Raw genomic sequence first — 19,322 nt, 5'->3', positions numbered from 1 at the left:
TGTGTCTCAGAGCTCAAAAAGATAATTTCTTAAGTAGCCTCCATTTCAAATTCTAATGATCGTTAGCTGTATTTAATCAGCTCTGTTCTTTAACCTATTCTTGGAGTTTAAATTTCAGGGACTATTTTTCAATTTTAGAAGTTGTTTTTAGTTCTTATACGAATCTAAATGATCCTTTATCACATTATCCTCTCTTTAAGGTTCCAATTCCTTCTTTTTATCACCGTAAACATTTTAAACATGGCTACTTTAATAGTTACTGCCGATTGGAGGAGTGCTGACTCTCCTGCTTGTATGCGCTTGCTCTCTGCTCATGATGATTTCCTGGTTTCCCACATATGTTTGTAATTTCTGAATGTGGGCCTATCTTACTGGAGCTATGTTTCATTTTCCTACATGCGTCTCATGAGCTTGTGGTTGTGAAAGTGTCTAAAGTAGTGTGCTTCCTTCTGCTAGAGTCCTAAAGGTTTCTGTGCTCCTGGTTTTATGTTTATTTCTTGGGTAGGGATTCGCAAATCACTCGGGTAGAATAAATCTGGACCTGAAACCCACAAATAGCACAGACCAGGGGTTTTGATTTCTCATGGGTGACTTTATTTTCCCCAACCTGTTTCCAGCCTGTTTCTTTGCTGCTTCACTGCTTATGTCTGGTGATTTCTAGTCTCCTTTTCATGGAAGAATAGTTCTTTGAAACTCCAGGCTTTAGGTAAGGGGCTTGATTCCAGGTCTCAAGCCTTACGTGCATGCGAGACCACAATCTCTCATCCTCGGGTGAATCTGAGAACCTCAGCACCCAATTCCTAGGACCTGTATCAAGACTGAAATCCTGGAGGACCAGCTCATGCTTACTGCTTTGGTTTAGATTTCCATTTATCTCTGGCACGAAACGATTTCCATTTTTTTTTTTTTTTCATGCACAGGAATTACAACAATGGGGCAGCAATGAGAATAGTGATATTTTATCCATCACTATATAGTTTTAGAGGGGAGGCATGCCAACCACACCAGTTTAGTACATGTTGCTAGAATCCTCCCACCTCAGATTTTTTTTTTTTTTTTTTGGCGTTTTTTTTTGGCTGGGGGGACGATGTGCGGGGAGAGAGGAGACAGGGTCTCACTCTTTCACCCAGGCTGGAATGCAGTGGCTCCATCACAGCTTACTGCAGCCTCGACCTCCAGAGCTCAAACCATTCTCCCACCTCAGCCTCCTGAGTAGCTGGGACCATGGGCACACAGCCACCACGCCCTGGCTAATTCTACCTTAGATTTTGACTACTGCTATAAACGCAGTGCCAAGCACATAAAACGTACCTGATAAGTATTTTTCAACAGATAAATCTCTAAGGTGTGATTCTCCCCGCTCTAACCCAAAAGCATCTCCAGCTTCTCTGCCCCATCAAGTGACATGAGTTATCTTGACCACCTGAAATGCCACCACTGGAGATTTCTATGCATCAAACATATTTTTAACACATGAAAATACCAGAAGGGGTAACAGTCATATATGACCTTATCATAACTCTATAAGCATTTGCTTATCAGAAATTTTTCTCTTGGAAGCAGGTTTAATGTCAGTCACTAAAGGCTTAAGAGTTATAATAAGGTAAACAAGAGGAAGAGGAAAATAATCATTTTGGACCATGGGACATTGCTGAGGGATCCTGAAGACAGTATGAAGACTTAGGGGTAGAGGGAAAGAAGAAAGGGTCCAAAGTGTGGCAAGATGGCCTGGAGGGTTGCCGGGAAAACGTCTTATCTTCTGTGTATCTGTGTCTGGAGACTCAAGCCCAAATTCAGCCCGTGGCCTTGAAGACACCGTACATAACCTCTGGAACGGCTGACTGTCAGGCTGGCCACTTGCTGAGTAAAATTCAGTCGGAAGTTGAGAAGAGGTGCTCAAGGTCAGAAAGGGTATCAGAATCCAGTTGTGTGATGAGATGTGCAACTCCAAAATAAAATGAGAGGGGGTTGGTAGCTTTTTTGCAGAGAATGGCACAAATGTTCAAATATCTGGTAGGTAGTAAAAAAATCTGGGAAAAAACATCAAAATTAGACATGTGTCTAACTCTGACACGATGCAAGAGACATGAAGCCCAAGAGACCTGTAATAAGATTTTATTCTCCTTTAGGTAACGACAGTGAACACATAGAGCCGCAGGCATGTCTAAACATCTTACTCTTCCCCTTTAAGTTTCTTTAAAGAAAGGCCATCTCCCATTTCTCTTTACTTCAGAAGAAAGGGGCCACACTATAGTAATAGACACACATGGCTCTAACTCCAGTTTTATGGGGAACAGTCAACTAACGTTAGTGAGCACTTTCTATGTGCCAGGCACCAGGCAAGGTGCTGGGGATATAAGGAAAATTAAGTCCCTGCTTTTTGCTTCAAGGCACCTTCAGCCCTAGTGAGAGGAAGACATCTGGAACAGAACAGGGATATGGGGCCTGGAATGATTTCGAAGAAGCAGCAACGTATGAAATGGGTCTTCAACAATGTAAAAAACTTTGTTCAATAGTGTCCTAGGCAAAGAAAGCATAATCTGATAGGCAGAGGGGTGTGACGAAAGGCGGACTATTTGAAGAATGGCAAACAGTGTGACTGGGCATAAGAGGAGATACAGGGGTATGTGTGTGTACCTGAAGGGCATAAAAGGGACAATTCCAGCTAAGGAGTTTATAGTTTAGTCTCTTAGAAAATAGGAAGCTATTCAAGCAAAAGAGTAAATGATTGTCTCATGCTTTAGAAAGTCCTCTTGCAGCACTGCACAAGGTGATGGAAGGAGGTAAAGTGGACACAGGGACGCCATTTGGGAAGATCAAAAGGAACTTTAAAAAGACTAGTCACATTGAGAAGGTGAGAGAATCACAATGATTTCAGATTGGAGTTGGGGATACCCAGAGATCAGTATTGTTTTGTTTAACCACAATCCATGATAAGAAATATATTTTAACATCATGATCTGGCATGCATGCTTGTATGACATAACCTGGCATGACAAGCCATATGCATACAAGTGTGACATGTGTGCATGTGTGTATAAATACACACACACAAAATACAAAGGTTTCATTAGTCAATAAGCCTAATGTGTGATGATCTTAGTTCTATATCATTAAAAAAACTGGTAATCAAAACCCATTTATGGGTCAAAATATATAGTTGTAAAAGTGCTCCATAGGCCAATGGACATAGGTAGTATTGCAGTGAGGGCTGTGGCTATTGAAGACAGTGCTAGAGGCCAGAGGTACTGCCATGTTTATTATCCAAACACGGGGAAAAGAAAACAACGAGAGATGTTCCAAAATAGTGGATTTGCCTTACAGAGATGTTTTCTTTGTATCTTATTGATTTTGAGGTTGTTGCTGACCTGAGGTATTTAATGTTATCTGTGTTACTTAAGTAATGATTTACCATTTGAAGGGACTTGCTGTTCTTTTATAGTCCTACAGGTTGATTGCACTGCATGGACTAATTAGGTATTCATGAGCATATATATATCACAGCCAGGCTTTTAGCAAAGCTCTTTATCTGTGCTACTGATTCCTGCATGATATTTCTGGAGTCAATCTGTTGCTATGCTTAAAATTAAATGGAAGAGGCTGATGTATCCAATGGTTACTTCATCTTATAAATTATTCTGTAAAATGCTTGAAGCCCTGGAGCATAGTTGTTTTTTTAAAAACATCAAAATGTAGTGTTAATTTTCGGTCTTGATGACCCTGCCCTGCAGAGTTAGAGCTGTCCATTCTGCTCCTGGGCAAAGCAAAAGTGAATGTTTTCAGCACTCAATGAATGTGTGTACAGGTTCCGTTCAGTCATTCCTAACAGTAGTCCCCTGGGATTGACAAGGCCACTGACTAGTTAGGAGAACTTTAAGTACATACACATATAGCTTTCTTTTCTCTTTTTTTCTTTTTTTTTGAGACAGAGTCTCGTTCTGTTGCTCAGGCTGGAGTGCAGTGGTGTGATCTCAGCTCACTGCAACCTCTGCCTCCTGGGTTCAAGTAATTCTCCTGCTCAGTCTCTCGAGTAGCTGGGACTACAGGTGCATACTGCCACGCCCAGCTACTTTTTTTTTCGTATTTTAGTAGAGATGGGGTTTCACCATGTTGCCCAGGCTGGTCAGGAATTCCTGAGCTCAGGCAATCAGCCTGCCTCAGCCTTCAAGTGCTAGGATTACAGGCATGAGACACCGTGCTCGCCCCATATATTGCTTTCTTAACTCTAACAGTAATTTTCATTTTTACTAAAATAATGGTTGTTATTCTGCTCTCCCATATTGAAAACATGATATATTGCTGTATAATTTACAAAGCACTTTCACATATATTATTATTATTATTATTATTATTATTATTTACTGAGATGAGGTCTCATTCTGTTGCCCAGGATGGAGTGCAATGGCAATGATCATAGCTCACTGCAGCATTGAACATCTGGCTTAAACAATCCTTCTGCCCCAGTCTCCTGGGTAGCTGGGACTATAGGCATGTGCCACCATGCCTATTTTTTTTTTTTTTTTTTTTTTTTTTTGCAAGAGATGGGATTTTGCTATATTGTCCAGACTGATCTTGAAGGATCCTCCTACCTTGGCCTCCCAAAGCTCTGGCTTTACAGGGGTGAGCTATCACATCTGGCCCACATTTATTGAGCACTTAGCAATGTGCCAGGCTATGCGCTAAGCACTTGATATGCATTATCTCACAGAATCTTCAAACCAAACCTATGACATAAGTACTGTTCACAGTATAGATAAGAAAATTACAGAAACTTGCCCAAGGCCACAAAGCCACTAAGGGGTGAACCATGATTCAAACTTAGGTTTGTCTGGCTTCAGACGTTAACTTCCTAACCACTGAATCCTATTTCTTCTGTTCCACTAAATACATTTTTCTGGGGCTTAGCAATGCCAGTTTATTTACCTAAGATTATCAACAAAGGAGTGGTAATACCAGGGTTCAAACCCAAGCCATCGACACTAAGTCAGTGATCTTCCATCACCTTACACTGCCCCAAAATAACCTCAACAGTACCCCCGTCAGCAGTATGCACAGGACAGACACAGGAGGAAAAAGGCGAGGGAAAAGGCTACCCAGGAGTCACAGGCATAGAATGCTGCTGGCACGTATGCCCGCTCTCTTTCCATTTAAAGCCAAAAAGAAAACAGAGGAAAGAATGCACAAGATGTGGCAAGAAAAAAACTGAAACCGTATTACCTTACACTAATTTAAGGCAGCTGTATAACCTATATGTTAGGAGGCAGAGAGTTCAAATGACAGAAAAGAGGTAGTATATGGACTAAACAAGAATACGTGTTTAAATATTTAAAGAACTTCTGAATCTTGATATGTGAGAGTCAGCAATAAAAATGAAAATCAATGAAATAAAGTTACTATATCTTTCTTTCCTAAGAGACTAGGATAAGAAAAGTACACAAAAATTCTTAATATTGGAAGCTTTACAAAGCAATCTCTCAATGAGAGAAAAACTCCAAACTAGTAGTTACAAAAGTGTACATTTAGAGCCAGGTACAGTGGCCTGTGCCTATAATCCTGGCCACTTGGGAGAATGAGGCAGGATCACAAGAGCCCAGTTCGAGTCCAGCCTGGGCAATACAGGAAGACCCCATCTCTAAAACAAACAAACACACACATTTAATTTATGTAAGACAGATTATAAAATCCAAATTGTGCACAGGTCTAGAAGAGGTCAAGAACCGGAATCAATTGCTTTTAAACAGTTAAAAATCCTTCTCTAAAAAGAATTAGGAGTACCAAAGCCTCCTGAAATCTAGCATGAACACTGAAATTAATGTTCAAAAAATAGGTTTTTTTCCTATTTTTTAAAATGCTATTTCATTTTTGAGATGAAGACTTGCTATGTCGCCCAAGCTGATCTTGAACTCCTGAGCACAAGTGATCTACCCACCTTGGCCTCTCAAATTGCTGGGATTACAGGCGTGAGCCACTGTGCCCAACTCAAAAAAGCAAGTTATGATAAAACAATTTATTACAATTTTCTCTTATTCAACAAGCTATTATTTCAGCTCTAACTCTGGTCATATACTTGTTTTTGGATCTCTGCTTCTTTCTCTGGCAACATACTCAAGAATTTAAATATTCACTGGGCTTTATGGAGCAGTAAATTCAGTATAATGTTTAAACAAATACTTCTAAAATATTTTTCAACAAATGTTTGTAAATGGATGTTGAAAGTAAGTCTGTTTTTTTGTTATTATTATTATTATTTTTAAAAAGCACTGTCATAGACCAGAGCGCCAGTCTGAGAGGCAGTTTAAACAGAACACAACTTCAAAAGCAAAACTCATTATGATGAATGTGTCAAGTGAAATTAGAAATCCACTAATGCTAATTGGATGTATTCTGAATGTATTAAACTTCTGAAGATATTTTTATGAACCCTTTGAAATTTCCTATTAACACCCACGCGTGGCTGCACTTTGCATGTACCCACAATTTGACACAATATAGGTTATTACGCTTAATAACTTTCTATCTCTCAGGATGATTGCATAGTTTAAAGAAATGAGAAAAGCTAGTGTGAAAACACTCCGTCCAAAAGGAAGGGAAAATGAAATATGAAAAAGCTTGAAGAGTAATGACAGAATAAACATGGTTGTGTTTTTTCAAATATAAGAATTATAGAGCCAGATGGTCACCATGAAAATCTAATACACAAAAATTAGAACTTGCCAGCCTATGGAAATATAAAATATTTCACGAATGGTTTTACAGATAAGTTCAAGAAGGGTTATAAATCAATAGATTGCATTTCCAGAGTGGTCAGTGAGTAAATCCAGGGCATTCAAACAAAGTCCCCAGCTGGTAAAACTGATGTCACTGAGGACAATCCCGTTAGTTCCCCCGTAGTCTCTTGATACCTCTGTCAGAAGCAGCTCACTGGGCTTCATGGAAGGAAGGTCCAATAAGCAACACCAAGGTTCTTGGAAATCAAAATGATAGCAGAGCAGGAAAAAAAAAAAACCTCACAGTTTGGCATGTGTGAATATAAATATTAGATGCAGATAGAAAAGGTGCCTTAATGTTACAGGCAGTTACCAAACACACATAAATACAGCCTGTGGAACTGCCAAGGCATCAGACATCATCTTGGACAACTTAGATAGCATTATACAATGAGGGCATTTTTCTTACAGGGGTCACTGATGCATGGACTCATAAAATGATGACTAGATGGTGTTCATAACTATAAAGAGAAATTACTGATATTAAATAATTATGATATTATAGAGACAAAAGCACTTCATAGCTTCATTCCAGGAGCATCCTGGTGAGGGGCGGTATGTGACCACAAAGCAGGGGTGGGGTTAGGAACATTTGGCCACACACATGTACACTGGGCTGGCTTTCCCCAGCTTCGGACGGCCCTAGCCTCATCTCTTTGCCCTCCCCATTGAGGGAGGTTATGAGGACATCTGCTTCACTACTGAGTTTTTTTCCCACTTCACATAAATATACTTAGCCTGTTTAGCCTGTGTCTGATGTTTAGTCTTCACAGAGGAGATGCTCAAGGCCAAAGATAACATGCAATGCCTTTTGTTCCACCTCAAAAAAAAAAATACTTGTTGGCCGAGGAGGTAGGTAATAGGCCAAATTCTGATTTTCTTAATGCAGTGAGGACTTTCCCTATTGCACAAGATACAAAATGTTTCTAATACAAAATGCCTATTTTTGCACATCTGCCCAATAACAGCTCAATTAAAAACAGGCCCATCAGATTGACAGTTTCCTTAACTGCTTAGTTCCTGTAGCACTGCAGATAGCAGAAAAGCACTTAATGGCAGCCACGAGGCAATTTTCCAGTAAGACTTGTTAATCTTTATACAGTCATCCTTATGCAGCCATCAAAGTGAACTTAATGACAAATCAGTTAAAATAAATTACTTTTAGGAACTTGTTTAAGCATCGGATAAAAAACAAACCATATGTGACATCTCTTTGGTCCTCACCGTGACAGCATATAATTGTCATCATCTGTGCTGTTTATTCCATTTGCCCGGCCTATCTGCTAACCCACCACTTCCAGAGCAGCTCTTTACCCTTCTCTGTCCTGTTCTGGGCCCCAGGAGGCTGACCTCGATGCACCACAAGGCTGTGTCTGCATCAGCTGTGCCCCTGCTCTCTGGCTTTCAGCTGGGCTCAGCCAATGAGAGGCACCAGAAAGAGATCAGAGAATGGGAGGAGGGATGGCAGGAAGTCACCTTCCCCCCAACGTCATTGCTCCTGCAGCCATTACTCCTCCTCGTGGCTCAGGCTCTCCAGGGCTCTGATGTCACGCTCCCTCCCCTTACTCTGTCAGGCCCAGGTGTGCTTCTAGCTTCCAGCTGCTGCTAGGCTCCAGGTGCCTCACTAGCCCTAGCTGGTTCCCATAACCCTGCCCACATGTCCATAAACAATCCCTTAACTAGTCTCTCTTCAGTCTAAACACCTGTTGTCGGCCAAGACTTTGACTGACACACTGTCAGCAGCCAGAGGCTCCACGCTGGGATCACTTACATGGACCGTGTGGACGAGGTCGGCCACCAGGCACTGCTTCAGCTTCTCGTCACTGCCAGTCCCATGAAGCACAAGATCAGGCATGTATGTGGGGCAGTAGCCCGCCAGAAGTGAGCGGCCAAAGTTCCTTACATTCTGGGTGCTGATGCTCTGAGACCTAAAACAACATGTGGCCCATTAAAATGCACAGCTGAAAATGTACTTTCTTCTTTCATTATAATTGGTACAAGCACTCCAATGACACAGGTAAATAAAATAGATTCAGGGTGGCCCATGTCACCAACTCTCCAGTAAGTGGATCACAGGTGGGAGAAAAGGGAGTTTTTTTTAAAGTGGAAGGTTGGCGGGGGAAAAAACTATATCCATGGCTGGTCATGAGTTTGTTTTTGTACCTCATATTGGACTTCCACCAGGCAGTCTGTGTCAATATACTGACAAAAGAAAATATCTCAGGAAGGGCTCTTGCCAAAAGCCTGGCTTTAGGAATCTGACATATCTGCACAGAGTGGTGCCCACGACAGTGCGGAAGAAACAGAAGAAATCTCTAATTACTGCTTTCAGTCATCACAGAGCAAATAATCAGCCTGATGGAGTGTTAAGGAAGAGGTGTTGTTTCCCAACCACCTCACGCTGCTCTGATCGGCAGGAGAGAGGCCACACGGCGAGTGTAATCCACCACCTCTGAAGCAAGGCATCTGCTGCCAGCCATGGACCTTCCCTGCAGTTGACAGAAAATGAAACTCCCTGTTCCCTCCCCCATCTACACCACATCCCTTAGCTTCCCCAGAGGGTCATGATAGCTGCAAAGACAACCACGGGCCACCTGCCCCAGTGAGCTCAGTGGTACTAAGCCAGTGACCATCCTTGGAAGAAGGACAGGTGGGAAACCGTTTGTATTAAATTAATACTTCTAGTACTTTGTGGAAAAAAAGATACTGTGTGTAAAGCAGACAACAGTAGAAGCTAACACGATCACAGGCATCAGGCCAGGAAAGTGGGATTTGAACCCAGTTCCCTCTACTTCCCAGCCTGCCGGAGTTACCTTGGCAGAGGCAGCTCCACTTCCAAGGACCCTCCAGTCCTGTCACCACCGTGACCCAGATCTAGCATTGCTGAAGTGCAGGCTTCATCGTCACTGTCTCCCAGGGCGCTATCCGAGCTTTCATTTCGGGGAATGTCTCCTTCAGTCCTGAAGTAGGCCTTCTTGTTGTCATCCCCACAGGGGATATTTGCAGCAGCCACGAGGCCAGGGCCCCGCTGGACACAGCTGGCGGCAACAGGCTCCAGCACAGGTCCTTCCTCAGCCTTCACATACAAACCTGTAGCCACCTCCAGCCTTCCCCCGGCAGTTCCTGCCGCGCGGTGGGAGGCTGCGTCCAAGTCGGCAGCGTGGCTGAGCTGCCCGGCAGCATCTGCTGCTTTGTCGTTTCTGCTGCCTCTGTCCTCTGCAAAACCCTTGTCAGACTCGCCTTCATCCCCCTCTGAAGGCCGATTCTGAGGACAGCAGACATTCTCCTGAAAGCCAGGTTTGAAAGGGCTCCTAGAAATCTGCGGGTCCTGAGCTGTGTCAGCAGCCTCCCTGGCCTCCAAGGAGGGGCTACAGGCCTTCATCCGTTCCTCCATTTTTTTCATGCGGCTTTCAAAGTCAGACTCTGGAGATGTGGAGCTTCCTATCTGGAAAGTGACCTTTTCCGTGGGAGGTTTCTCCCAAAGATGTCTGTCAGGGCAAGGCCAGGCCACTGACCGGTCTGGCAGTCTCGTAGACATCTCCACTTTCAACGGCTCACAGACAGCTTGCTGGTCCATCTTCATTCCTGCCCCCAAAACTTCACAGCTGGAAAGTCTTGAAGAGCCATCTTGTGGTACCTCTTTATTTTTTTCTTCCCCACAAAATGCATTCTGAGGTTTCCAGGAAGCACCTGATGCTGGCCCCTGGCATCCTGTGCTGCAAGCCTCAAAACCCTGCTCTGGCCTCCTGTTAGCTTCTTTGTCAGGTTTAAGAACCAGGTCTCTACTGTCAGTGCCCTCTGGGCTCTCAGGAAACCCTGCCGGCCAGGGGTTCTGTCTCTCAGCTGCTGTTGGTGGTAGGATGGGGGGTACAAGAGCGGGCTCGTTCCTCACCGTAACGACCACATACTCAGACTCCTCCACCTCTCCTTTCTCCAAGGCTGTTATGATCTTGCTCCCATTTAAAACTTGGTCACCTTCACTGTGATTGCCACTCCAGGTCAGCTGGTTCTCTTGTAGCTCAGAGCAACGGAGAAAGTAGGTCAGGACATAAAGTATTCGCTGGACCAAGTCCTTCTGCTTCCCTACCACTACGGTGCGAGTCAGTCTCACTGGAGAGCCTATGGCTCCATAAAGATCACCTAGAGAGCAAAGGTGGACACAAAGGCAGTGGTCTCTGGGGTTAGCATGTCACAGATATATCAGCCTTTACAAGAGCAAAATAGATGACTTATATTCCCAATCTGGAATCCCTGCTTCAGACTCCTGATTTCTACTTTCTAGTAATGACCATGTTTTAGTTTTGCCCCTGTAAGAGAGTCAGCCTGGACACAGGCTGCAGCCCACCACACCTGGTGTGTGGGAGTCGTGCTGCTGCGCACACAGCCCCTACCAGTGCCTGCTGGGTCTTCCCTGCAGCTCAATGGGTCAGCCAATGAGATGGCCCAAAGAAGGTTAAACCCAGAGTTCTGAATATGTGACCAGATCTAATACTGTATCTTGGAAACTAGAAATAATAAGAATTTGTTGGAAGAATCCCAGGACATTGGGCCTTGGGATAAAATCCAAATTCAGGAGTTTCTCAACAGAAGTGCAGTGAATTAATTCAAAATACTTAATGAGGTGGTCTACATAGATTTCTCTTAATACGCATACACACGCCAAGTAGAATCAGTTTGACTAACAAGAAGAAAATCACTTAGTCATGAATGAGTCTGAAGGTTTTATTTCGCTTGAAAATTCAACTGGGCCAGGCGCAGTGGTTTATGCCTATAATATCAGCACTTTGGGAGGCTGAGGCAGGCAATCACCTGAGGTCAAGAGTTCAAGAGCAGCCTGGCCAACATGGCAAAATCCCGTCTCTACCCAAAATACAAAAATTAGGTGAGCGTGGTGGTGTGCACCTGCAGTCCCAGCTACTCGAGAGGTCGAGGCAGGAGAATTGCTTGAACCTGGAAGTCAGAGGTTGCAGTGAGCCAAGATGGGACCACTGCACTCCAGCCTGGGTGACACAGTGAGACTCTGTCTCAGAAAAAAAAGAAAAGAAAATTCAACTGGAAAAAAATACGTCCCATTAGCTATATCCTGACAAGTTGATTAAAAACTGACTAATGTACCGTGAGCTCTACAGTCAGCTTAAGGAGGAGAGAATAAGGGTAAATGTGTCATCCAACCACCCAGCAATAAGCTTTTCATCAAAAGTACTTAAGTGCCTAACTATTAAAACTACGGCATTTGATAATTTGATTATTACACTTTATAATAAGTTACACATATGATATGATGTGATGGAAAATTATAATAAAGCACCCACATTTACTAACTGGACAGGCACTGTATTAAGATCCTAAAGATGTATCTCAGCCGGGTGTGGTGGCTCATGTCTGTAATCCCAGCACTTTGGGAGGCTGAGGTGGGTGGATCACCTGAGGTCAGGAGTTTGAGACCAGCCTGGCCAACATGGTGAAACCCTGTCTCTGCCAAAAATACAAAAAATTAGCCAGGCATGATGACAGGCACCTGTAATCCCAGCTACTTGGGAGGCTGAGGCAGGAGAATGACTTGAACCCAAAGGCAGAGGTTGCAGTGAGCCCAGGTGACGTCACTGCACTCCAGCCTGGGCTACAAGAGCAAAACTCTGTCTCCAAAAAAAAAAAAAAAAAAAAAAGAGGTATCTCATTATATCTTTGTATAACCAAACTGGAATTAGAAACCCACTGAAGAATAACCAGAGGGCTGGGCATGGTGGCTCACGACTGTAATCCCAGCACTTTGGGAGGCCAAGGTGGCGGATCACTTGAGGTCAGGAGTTCGTGACCAGCCTGGCCAACAGGGTGAAACCCTGTCTCTACCCAAAATACAAAAATTAGCCAGGTGTGGTGGCAGACACCTGTAACCTAGCTACTTGGGAGGCTGAAGCAGGAGAATCGCTTGAGCCCAGGAGGCAGAGGTTGCAGTGAGCCGAGATTATGCCACCGCACTCCAGCCTGGGCGACAGAGCAAGACTGTCTAAAAAAAAAAAAAAAAAAAAAAAAAGAACAACCAGAATGTTGGAACAAATCAAAAGCTGAAAAGATACTAAATAAAGGAGGAGAAGTGATACATGGTAATTGGTATAAATCAGAATTTAGGAAGTTAGAACCCCTCTGAGGAATGCATCTAGAGAGGAGGGAAAGCAGTTATAAGGGCATATACTGGATAAAACTAATTAAAATAGATGAGTATGGAAAAAAAGTGATGAGAACCATCAGAAAGTACCTCCCCCGGGACCCATTAGGAAATACCTCCTTCTGCGAGTAGTCCCTCGAGTAAGGTTCCTAAGAACATTCAAAGGGCAGGACAGAAATAATAATAAACAATCCTCTCTATAAAATGACTAGATTACAGGCTGATAGAGTTTTAATTGAGAGGACTTTGCAAGTAACTGAGAAATCAGCCTAGAATTTAAGAGAGTAACTCAGAATTGTAGGCTGAAGCTAGGATTTCTGTTTGAGAAAACCTTCCTAAGAGCTCATCACTGTTACTTTGATTACATCTGCCTACTGCTGCAGGATATCAACAGTCATTTCAGCAATTCATGAAATATTTTTTGTTAAATCAGTTTCAATATTAATAAAGAAGCAGCATTACTTATCCAAAATCTGGCATAACAAACTACAGGGGAAAGAACACTTAGAATATTATTTTTTAGCAATGCATTTGAATATTGCACATTTTAATAACCAAGGAATAAATGGAAATGGTAAAACAAGGAAGGTTATTAAAAATACAATTTATAATCACTTAAACTATATAAAATAATGAGTGCAATGTGACTGGAACCAGTGCTATTACATTATAGCCAAACTTCATAAAATAAAGCTTTTTTAAAACAATAGACCTACAATATTAAATATTTACTGGAAGTTGAAGGCAATTTTTTTTGAGTCCTGGATAACTGACGCTAATTTTTAGAGAATATGTGTTTTCATAATTTTTTAAAATGAAGAAATTGAACAACAATTTGAATGTACTTAACATGACTGAACTGTGTACACTTCGAAATGGTTAAGATAATAAACGTTGTTATATCTTTTTTACCTCAATTAAAAATAAAAATTTAAAAGAGAGGCAAATGGGGAAAAAGCAGAAGAAAAAGTGAGGGAGTCAAGAGAGCTTACAAGTGAAACAGGCCAAAGACAGAGTGCACGGAAGCAGGAAAGGTGCTGGACGAAGTAGGAGGAGAGGTCACAGAAGAGGAGGACACAGAAAGCAACGGTGGCAAACAGGGACACAGAGTTGAGACTCAGGGAGGGAGAGACAGAGGGAGTAGAGAAACAGACAGAGGAAACTAGGAAGAAAGAGGGAAGAATAGAGAGAAGAGAAAGCAGAAAGAAAAAAGATGGGATGTTAGAGAGGTGCAAAATGATAGAGAACTGGGGTGAAGCCAAAAGAGGATGGAGAAGGAGAGGAGATAACAGCCAGGAGGGTAAAACAAGTAGAGAAAAAGAAAACAAAGAGGGAGGAAGAGGGAGAAGAAACGAAAGAACTGTTGAAGGGAACAATAGTGAAGAGTTGGAAACTAGAAAGACAGAAAAGAATGAAGTGGAGAAGCTGAGAGAAGTTAGAAGCTCTGTAAAGAAAGCATGGTGAAAGAAAGGGGGTTAGAGAGGTAGGGGACTATACAGACAGAAACAAAAATAAACAAGGAGAAGCTGAGAGAGAACAAAAATAGGAGACAAGAAGAGAGTTAAGGATCTTAAAGGCACACTTATTCCTGGTCACATTCTAATAATGTCTATGCTGTAGAATTCCCTTTTCAACAGTGTTTCCTTATACCCTACACAGTTTAACTTATCGCATCTTTATTATCATTATTTCAAATGTTTTCTAATTTCTTTTGTGCAATTTGTTTGGCTTGTGGGTTATTTAAATGTGGTTTTCAGCTGGGTACGGTGGCTGACACCTGTAATCCCAGCATTTTGGGAGGCAGAGGCAGGTAGATCGCTTGAGCCCAGTTCGAGACCAGCCTGCAAAACATGGTGAAACTCTGCCTTTACAAAAAATGCAAAAATTAGCTGGGCATGTTGATGCACATCCGTAGTCCCAGCCACCAGGGAGGCTGAGGGGGGAGGATCACTTGAGCCCATGGTTGGGGCTGTGGTGAGCCGTCATTGTACCACTGCACTCAGCCTGGGTGACAGAGTGAGACTCTGTCTCAAAAACAACAACAACAACAAAAATACATGGTTTGATTTCTGAGAAAGTGAGAATTTAAAAAAGAAATTGATTTGTAGTCTAATTCCACTGCATTTTGAAAAATACAATGTAAACTTCTGAGAAAAAAATTTCACACATTTTAACTTATATTAAATCAGTGGTCCAAATCTCTTTTGGGTAGAAAAGCTCCTTTTCATTTCCACAAACCCTTAACATCATTAGGTCAAAAAGAGACCTATATGGAACTACTTCAGTCAGTGGTGTAGACAGCAGCATTGAAACTTTGTATACCTATTCCAAGAAAGAAATACATTTTATACTGCAACCTCAATGTACCTTTTGAAACAGACATTCTACAAAGTATACATGTAAGTCACTGATATTTTCTATTCTATTACACCAATTAAATGCTTTTTAATTAAACCCACTAAATTGTTTCCACAGCCCACTAACGGGTGGCGATCACATCGTACACAGGGAAGTGGCTGGGCAGAGGCAAGGATCACCAAGCTCCTGAGCCGCAAGCCTGTGAAAGTGGCATCCAGCTTCCCTCCCTCTTCCCTGGTAGTGCTGAGCAGCCATGGAGGGGGAACACACAGTGGCACCTGTCCTGGAAAGCTCTCAGAGGAGTCTTTGGAATGATTCCAGATAGTCTTCTCTATACTTAGGAACCTGGATTGAAATTATATCTGCATCATTGTATATTCCCAGCAGTTTCTATTTTCACGTTTACTGTGACTTGCTAAATACTGAATGAAAACAACGAAATGTGAAGCAAGTGCTTCTACCTGTCAAATTATTGAAGGCCCCCCGACTTCATTGTAATGATGGAAACTCGGCCATCACTTACACTTGGCTTTACAAAGCTATCACAGGCCTTCGCTGACCAGAAGTTATCACAGGCCTTCGATAACCAGGGCCTTGTCCCCTCCTCACACTCCTCCTGTCAATAGCCAGACCCCTGATGGATTGTTTGGGGGAAGGGAGGACTGAAGACTTTCAGCAATACATGATCTCCTCTGAAAGATGAGGATTGTGAACCTACAGGAAAAGACTCTTCCTTGTTATGCTGAACATAGGGAATTAATGGCTCTCAGTTATGTTTCAGATGAGAAGCACACCTAATTATGAGTACATTTATTTAACTAAATGCACACTATTTAATTAGCATTGTTTTAAAATGGGTGACCCAGCAGCATGGAATACAATGTTTCCTTAATATCCAGCCCCCTTTCCTTCTCCACTTAATGAGCCTACGTTTCTTTCAAGACTATTATTGTTCTATAATAAAAACAGCCATGTTCTATCTTCCCCAGGAAAAACTTCCTGTATGACCAAGAATGAGTTAGGCATGTTCTGAGTAATGATCAAATCAGGGCAATTAGCATATCCATCACCCCAAACTTTTATCATTTCTTTGTGTTGGGAACATTTGAAACCTTTCTTCCAGCTTTCTCTGAAAATAAGCTATTAACTATCCTAATCCAGTGCTAAAGAACACTAGAATTTATTCCTCCTATCCAGTTGTAATTTTGTATTTGTTAACTAGCCTCTCTCCATATTCCCCCTCCCTTAAGTCCATTTAAATATCCATAAATTCTTTAATTGATTTAGAATATGCCTTTTACCCCTAACCATGAGGGGGCTTATATTCGCTTATACATCTCACGACCAAGAGCACAAGGACAAGACAACATCTGTACTGTTACAAAATGAGGCTGAGAGTAATAAGTGTAGGGATGAGAATCTAATGAATATGTATAAAACCAGTGCTTGGCTCATAGTGTCAGCTTTCATTATTGTTATTATAACATGCTGCTTTCCAGGATGAGGTGCTTTTCTGTGGATATTTTTGATTGTTACAACTTTGGGTGGGAGGTGGGAGGGGCAGTTCTACCGGCATCTAGTAAATGGAGGCCAAGGATGCCACTTAACATCTGTTAATGCATAAAACAGCTCTTCCTACACCCCACAACTCAACCAACAAAGAATTATCTGGTCAACAGTGCTGAGGTTAAGAAATCCTGCTCGAGGGTGAACAGCCGCTGTGGAATGGGAGAACACAGCTGGCTTACACTGCTTTAAGAGTGTAGCACAAAGCTGCCACTTGGGGTAAGGAGAGGAAGGTGGTGGCCTTACAATTAGAATCCAGGGACCAACTTCCTGTTCCTCATCTGCCCAATGACAACCTATGAATTACTGGGTGAGAGAGCCAGTATAAACTACAAATTCTAGCTTTTTTTCCCCTATTCCATCCTATATATTCTCTGAATAGTCAAATTAGGTACTAACCCAGCTGTGCCCAGAGAGGATTATATGGATGTGTTTTGGCCAGCATGTTCACTGACTGGGAGGTACGTTTCTCTGAGAAGGCTTTAATGGGAGGGTGATCCACAGGCATGACAGTTGGGACCCAGGCCAGGTGGTAGGTTAACACTGCAGTCAGCAAGGCAGCAAAAAACCTTGAAGAAATGGAAAAAGATACAACCAACTTAGTCAATACAGAAAGAGGCACGTCCTATGCAGTACATACATTGGTTATGGGATTTGCATACAAGTCTCCAGAGAGTTGAAGCTTACTGGTTTTTATTGATCTGTTCTATCAGAAGCGTAAACTCCTTGAGAAAGCGCTGGCAGAGCTGGTTTTTTTCCAAAGTGCCAGACATCATGGTAAGCCATACAGGTTCAGCTATCCTTGGAACAGAATATAAGTTCCAGATAGTTCCTCTAGAGAACAGAAAGAGAGGAAAACACAAAAGTGTCAGAAATACTATTTTGGATAACCTTGGTGTAAAAGAATAAAGGAGAAAACAGCGTGAATCTATGTAGTCCTTAAAAGATTCAAGCTCCACACATAACAGGGGTTGGCACACTGTGGCCCATAGGCCAAATCTGACTGCCACCTTTCTTTGTAAATAAAAAGTTTTACTGGGTCCCAGCCATACTCGTTCATTTACTTATTTATTGTCTATGGCTGCTTCCGTGGGATAAAGGCTAAGTTGGGTTGCTACTACAGAGACTCTATAGAAACTGAAAGTACAGAACTAGAAAGCCTCGCTTTCAGCTTCTTGACCTTTGAAAAATGAACACTTCATTAAAGTAGGACCCAGATTCTCGGCTGGGCGTGGTGGCTCCTGCCTGTAATACCAGCACTTTGGAGCGCCGAGGTGGTGGATTACAAGGTCAAGAGATCGAGAACATTCTGGCCAACATGGTGAAACCCCATCTCTACTAAAAATACAAAAATTAGCTGGGTGTGGCGGCAGGCACCTGTAAACCCAGCTACTCAGGAGGTTGAGGCAGGAAAATAGCTTGAACCCAGGAGGTGAAGGTTGCAGCGAGCCGAGATTGCACCACTGCACTCCAGCCTGGTGACAGAGCGAGACTTAGTCTAAAAAATTAGAAGAAAAAAAAAAAAAAAGTAGGACCCAGATTCTCAAGTGCAAGCCAGTGTCCAGTCTGACCACAGCAGAGCAACAAGCAAATCTCTAGTGCTTTACCAAAAAATTATGGAAGGTTTACTAATCATCAGATTGCCATCAAAGAGCACAACTTCATGTCATTCTCAAATATATGACTTAGTGATCATATAAGTCTTAGTGATCACCAGATAATGAGTAACATGTTACTTGAGTACTTTAACACATAACCCAGAGTTAAAAAAGGCTTGTGATTTTGCTCCAGGTAGCATTATACAGTTCATCAACATATACGTTAAGCATCATAAAAGTGTTCTAACATTCAAAGGATTATAAATCTTTTTTATCCTCCAGCTATGGAGTAACAGTTTGACTCATTAGCTCATGACTGTTTTGGAGTGGGATTCTATTCCCCATCAAGAAAGTGGCTCTAAATGGTGCAACAATCCCAACTCAGTATGATGAAAGAGGATCCCACCTGCTACCCAGTACAATTTACTTTTCCATGCAGATACAAGGAGCAAGGACTCCCTTTTCACACAGATACTAGGAGCGAGGACTCTAGACACCAGTTTCCACAGGACACTGGATATAAACTAGGACTGTCCTGGCAAACTGGAATGTATGTCTCCCCGACATGCATAACCTTTCCATCTGTACTGTGAATAAGCATCCGTGAACTCAAGTTTCCACATCTGTAAAATGGGGTTAGTAGTGCTTAGGGCTTTTGTGAGGCTGACATAAGATAATGAATAGACTGGTGAGAGATACCTGAACATTAGTTTTCCTCATACATCCTGATAAAAACAATCCTATCAGGGACTGTCGATCGAGCAGTAGTGAAAATTACTCATTGGTAAATTATTTAAATTTTCTGCTTCATTTGTTCTGTTTCCATCTTGAAGAGCGGAACCACAAAAGTAAGGAATAACTGCCAGG

At 42.3% G+C, this 19,322-nt stretch overlaps 1 protein-coding gene across 9 annotated transcripts in view; it reads right to left on the bottom strand.

The window, feature by feature from the left end:
* Positions 1–19,322, bottom strand: part of FNIP2 (folliculin interacting protein 2) — a 137,293-nt gene that overhangs the window by 25,935 nt on the left and 92,036 nt on the right. For 5 of the 9 annotated variants that reach the window (XM_010383116.2, XM_010383129.2, XM_030917698.1 and 2 more), the window contains 4 exons: positions 17,545–17,691; positions 17,257–17,426; positions 9,581–10,907; positions 8,539–8,695 (listed from right to left, as the gene is read on the bottom strand). In XM_010383116.2, coding sequence (XP_010381418.2) covers positions 8,539–8,695; positions 9,581–10,907; positions 17,257–17,426; positions 17,545–17,691 — 1,801 coding nt within the window. The other 4 variants (XM_010383137.2, XM_010383146.2, XM_010383142.2 and 1 more) reach the window with 4 other exon arrangements.

The sequence above is a fragment of the Rhinopithecus roxellana genome, chromosome 2, assembly GCF_007565055.1.
Source record: "Rhinopithecus roxellana isolate Shanxi Qingling chromosome 2, ASM756505v1, whole genome shotgun sequence".
Lineage (NCBI taxonomy): Eukaryota > Metazoa > Chordata > Mammalia > Primates > Cercopithecidae > Rhinopithecus > Rhinopithecus roxellana.
Note: the sequence above shows the minus strand (reverse complement) of the source record. Positions and strands in the feature narration are given on the sequence as shown.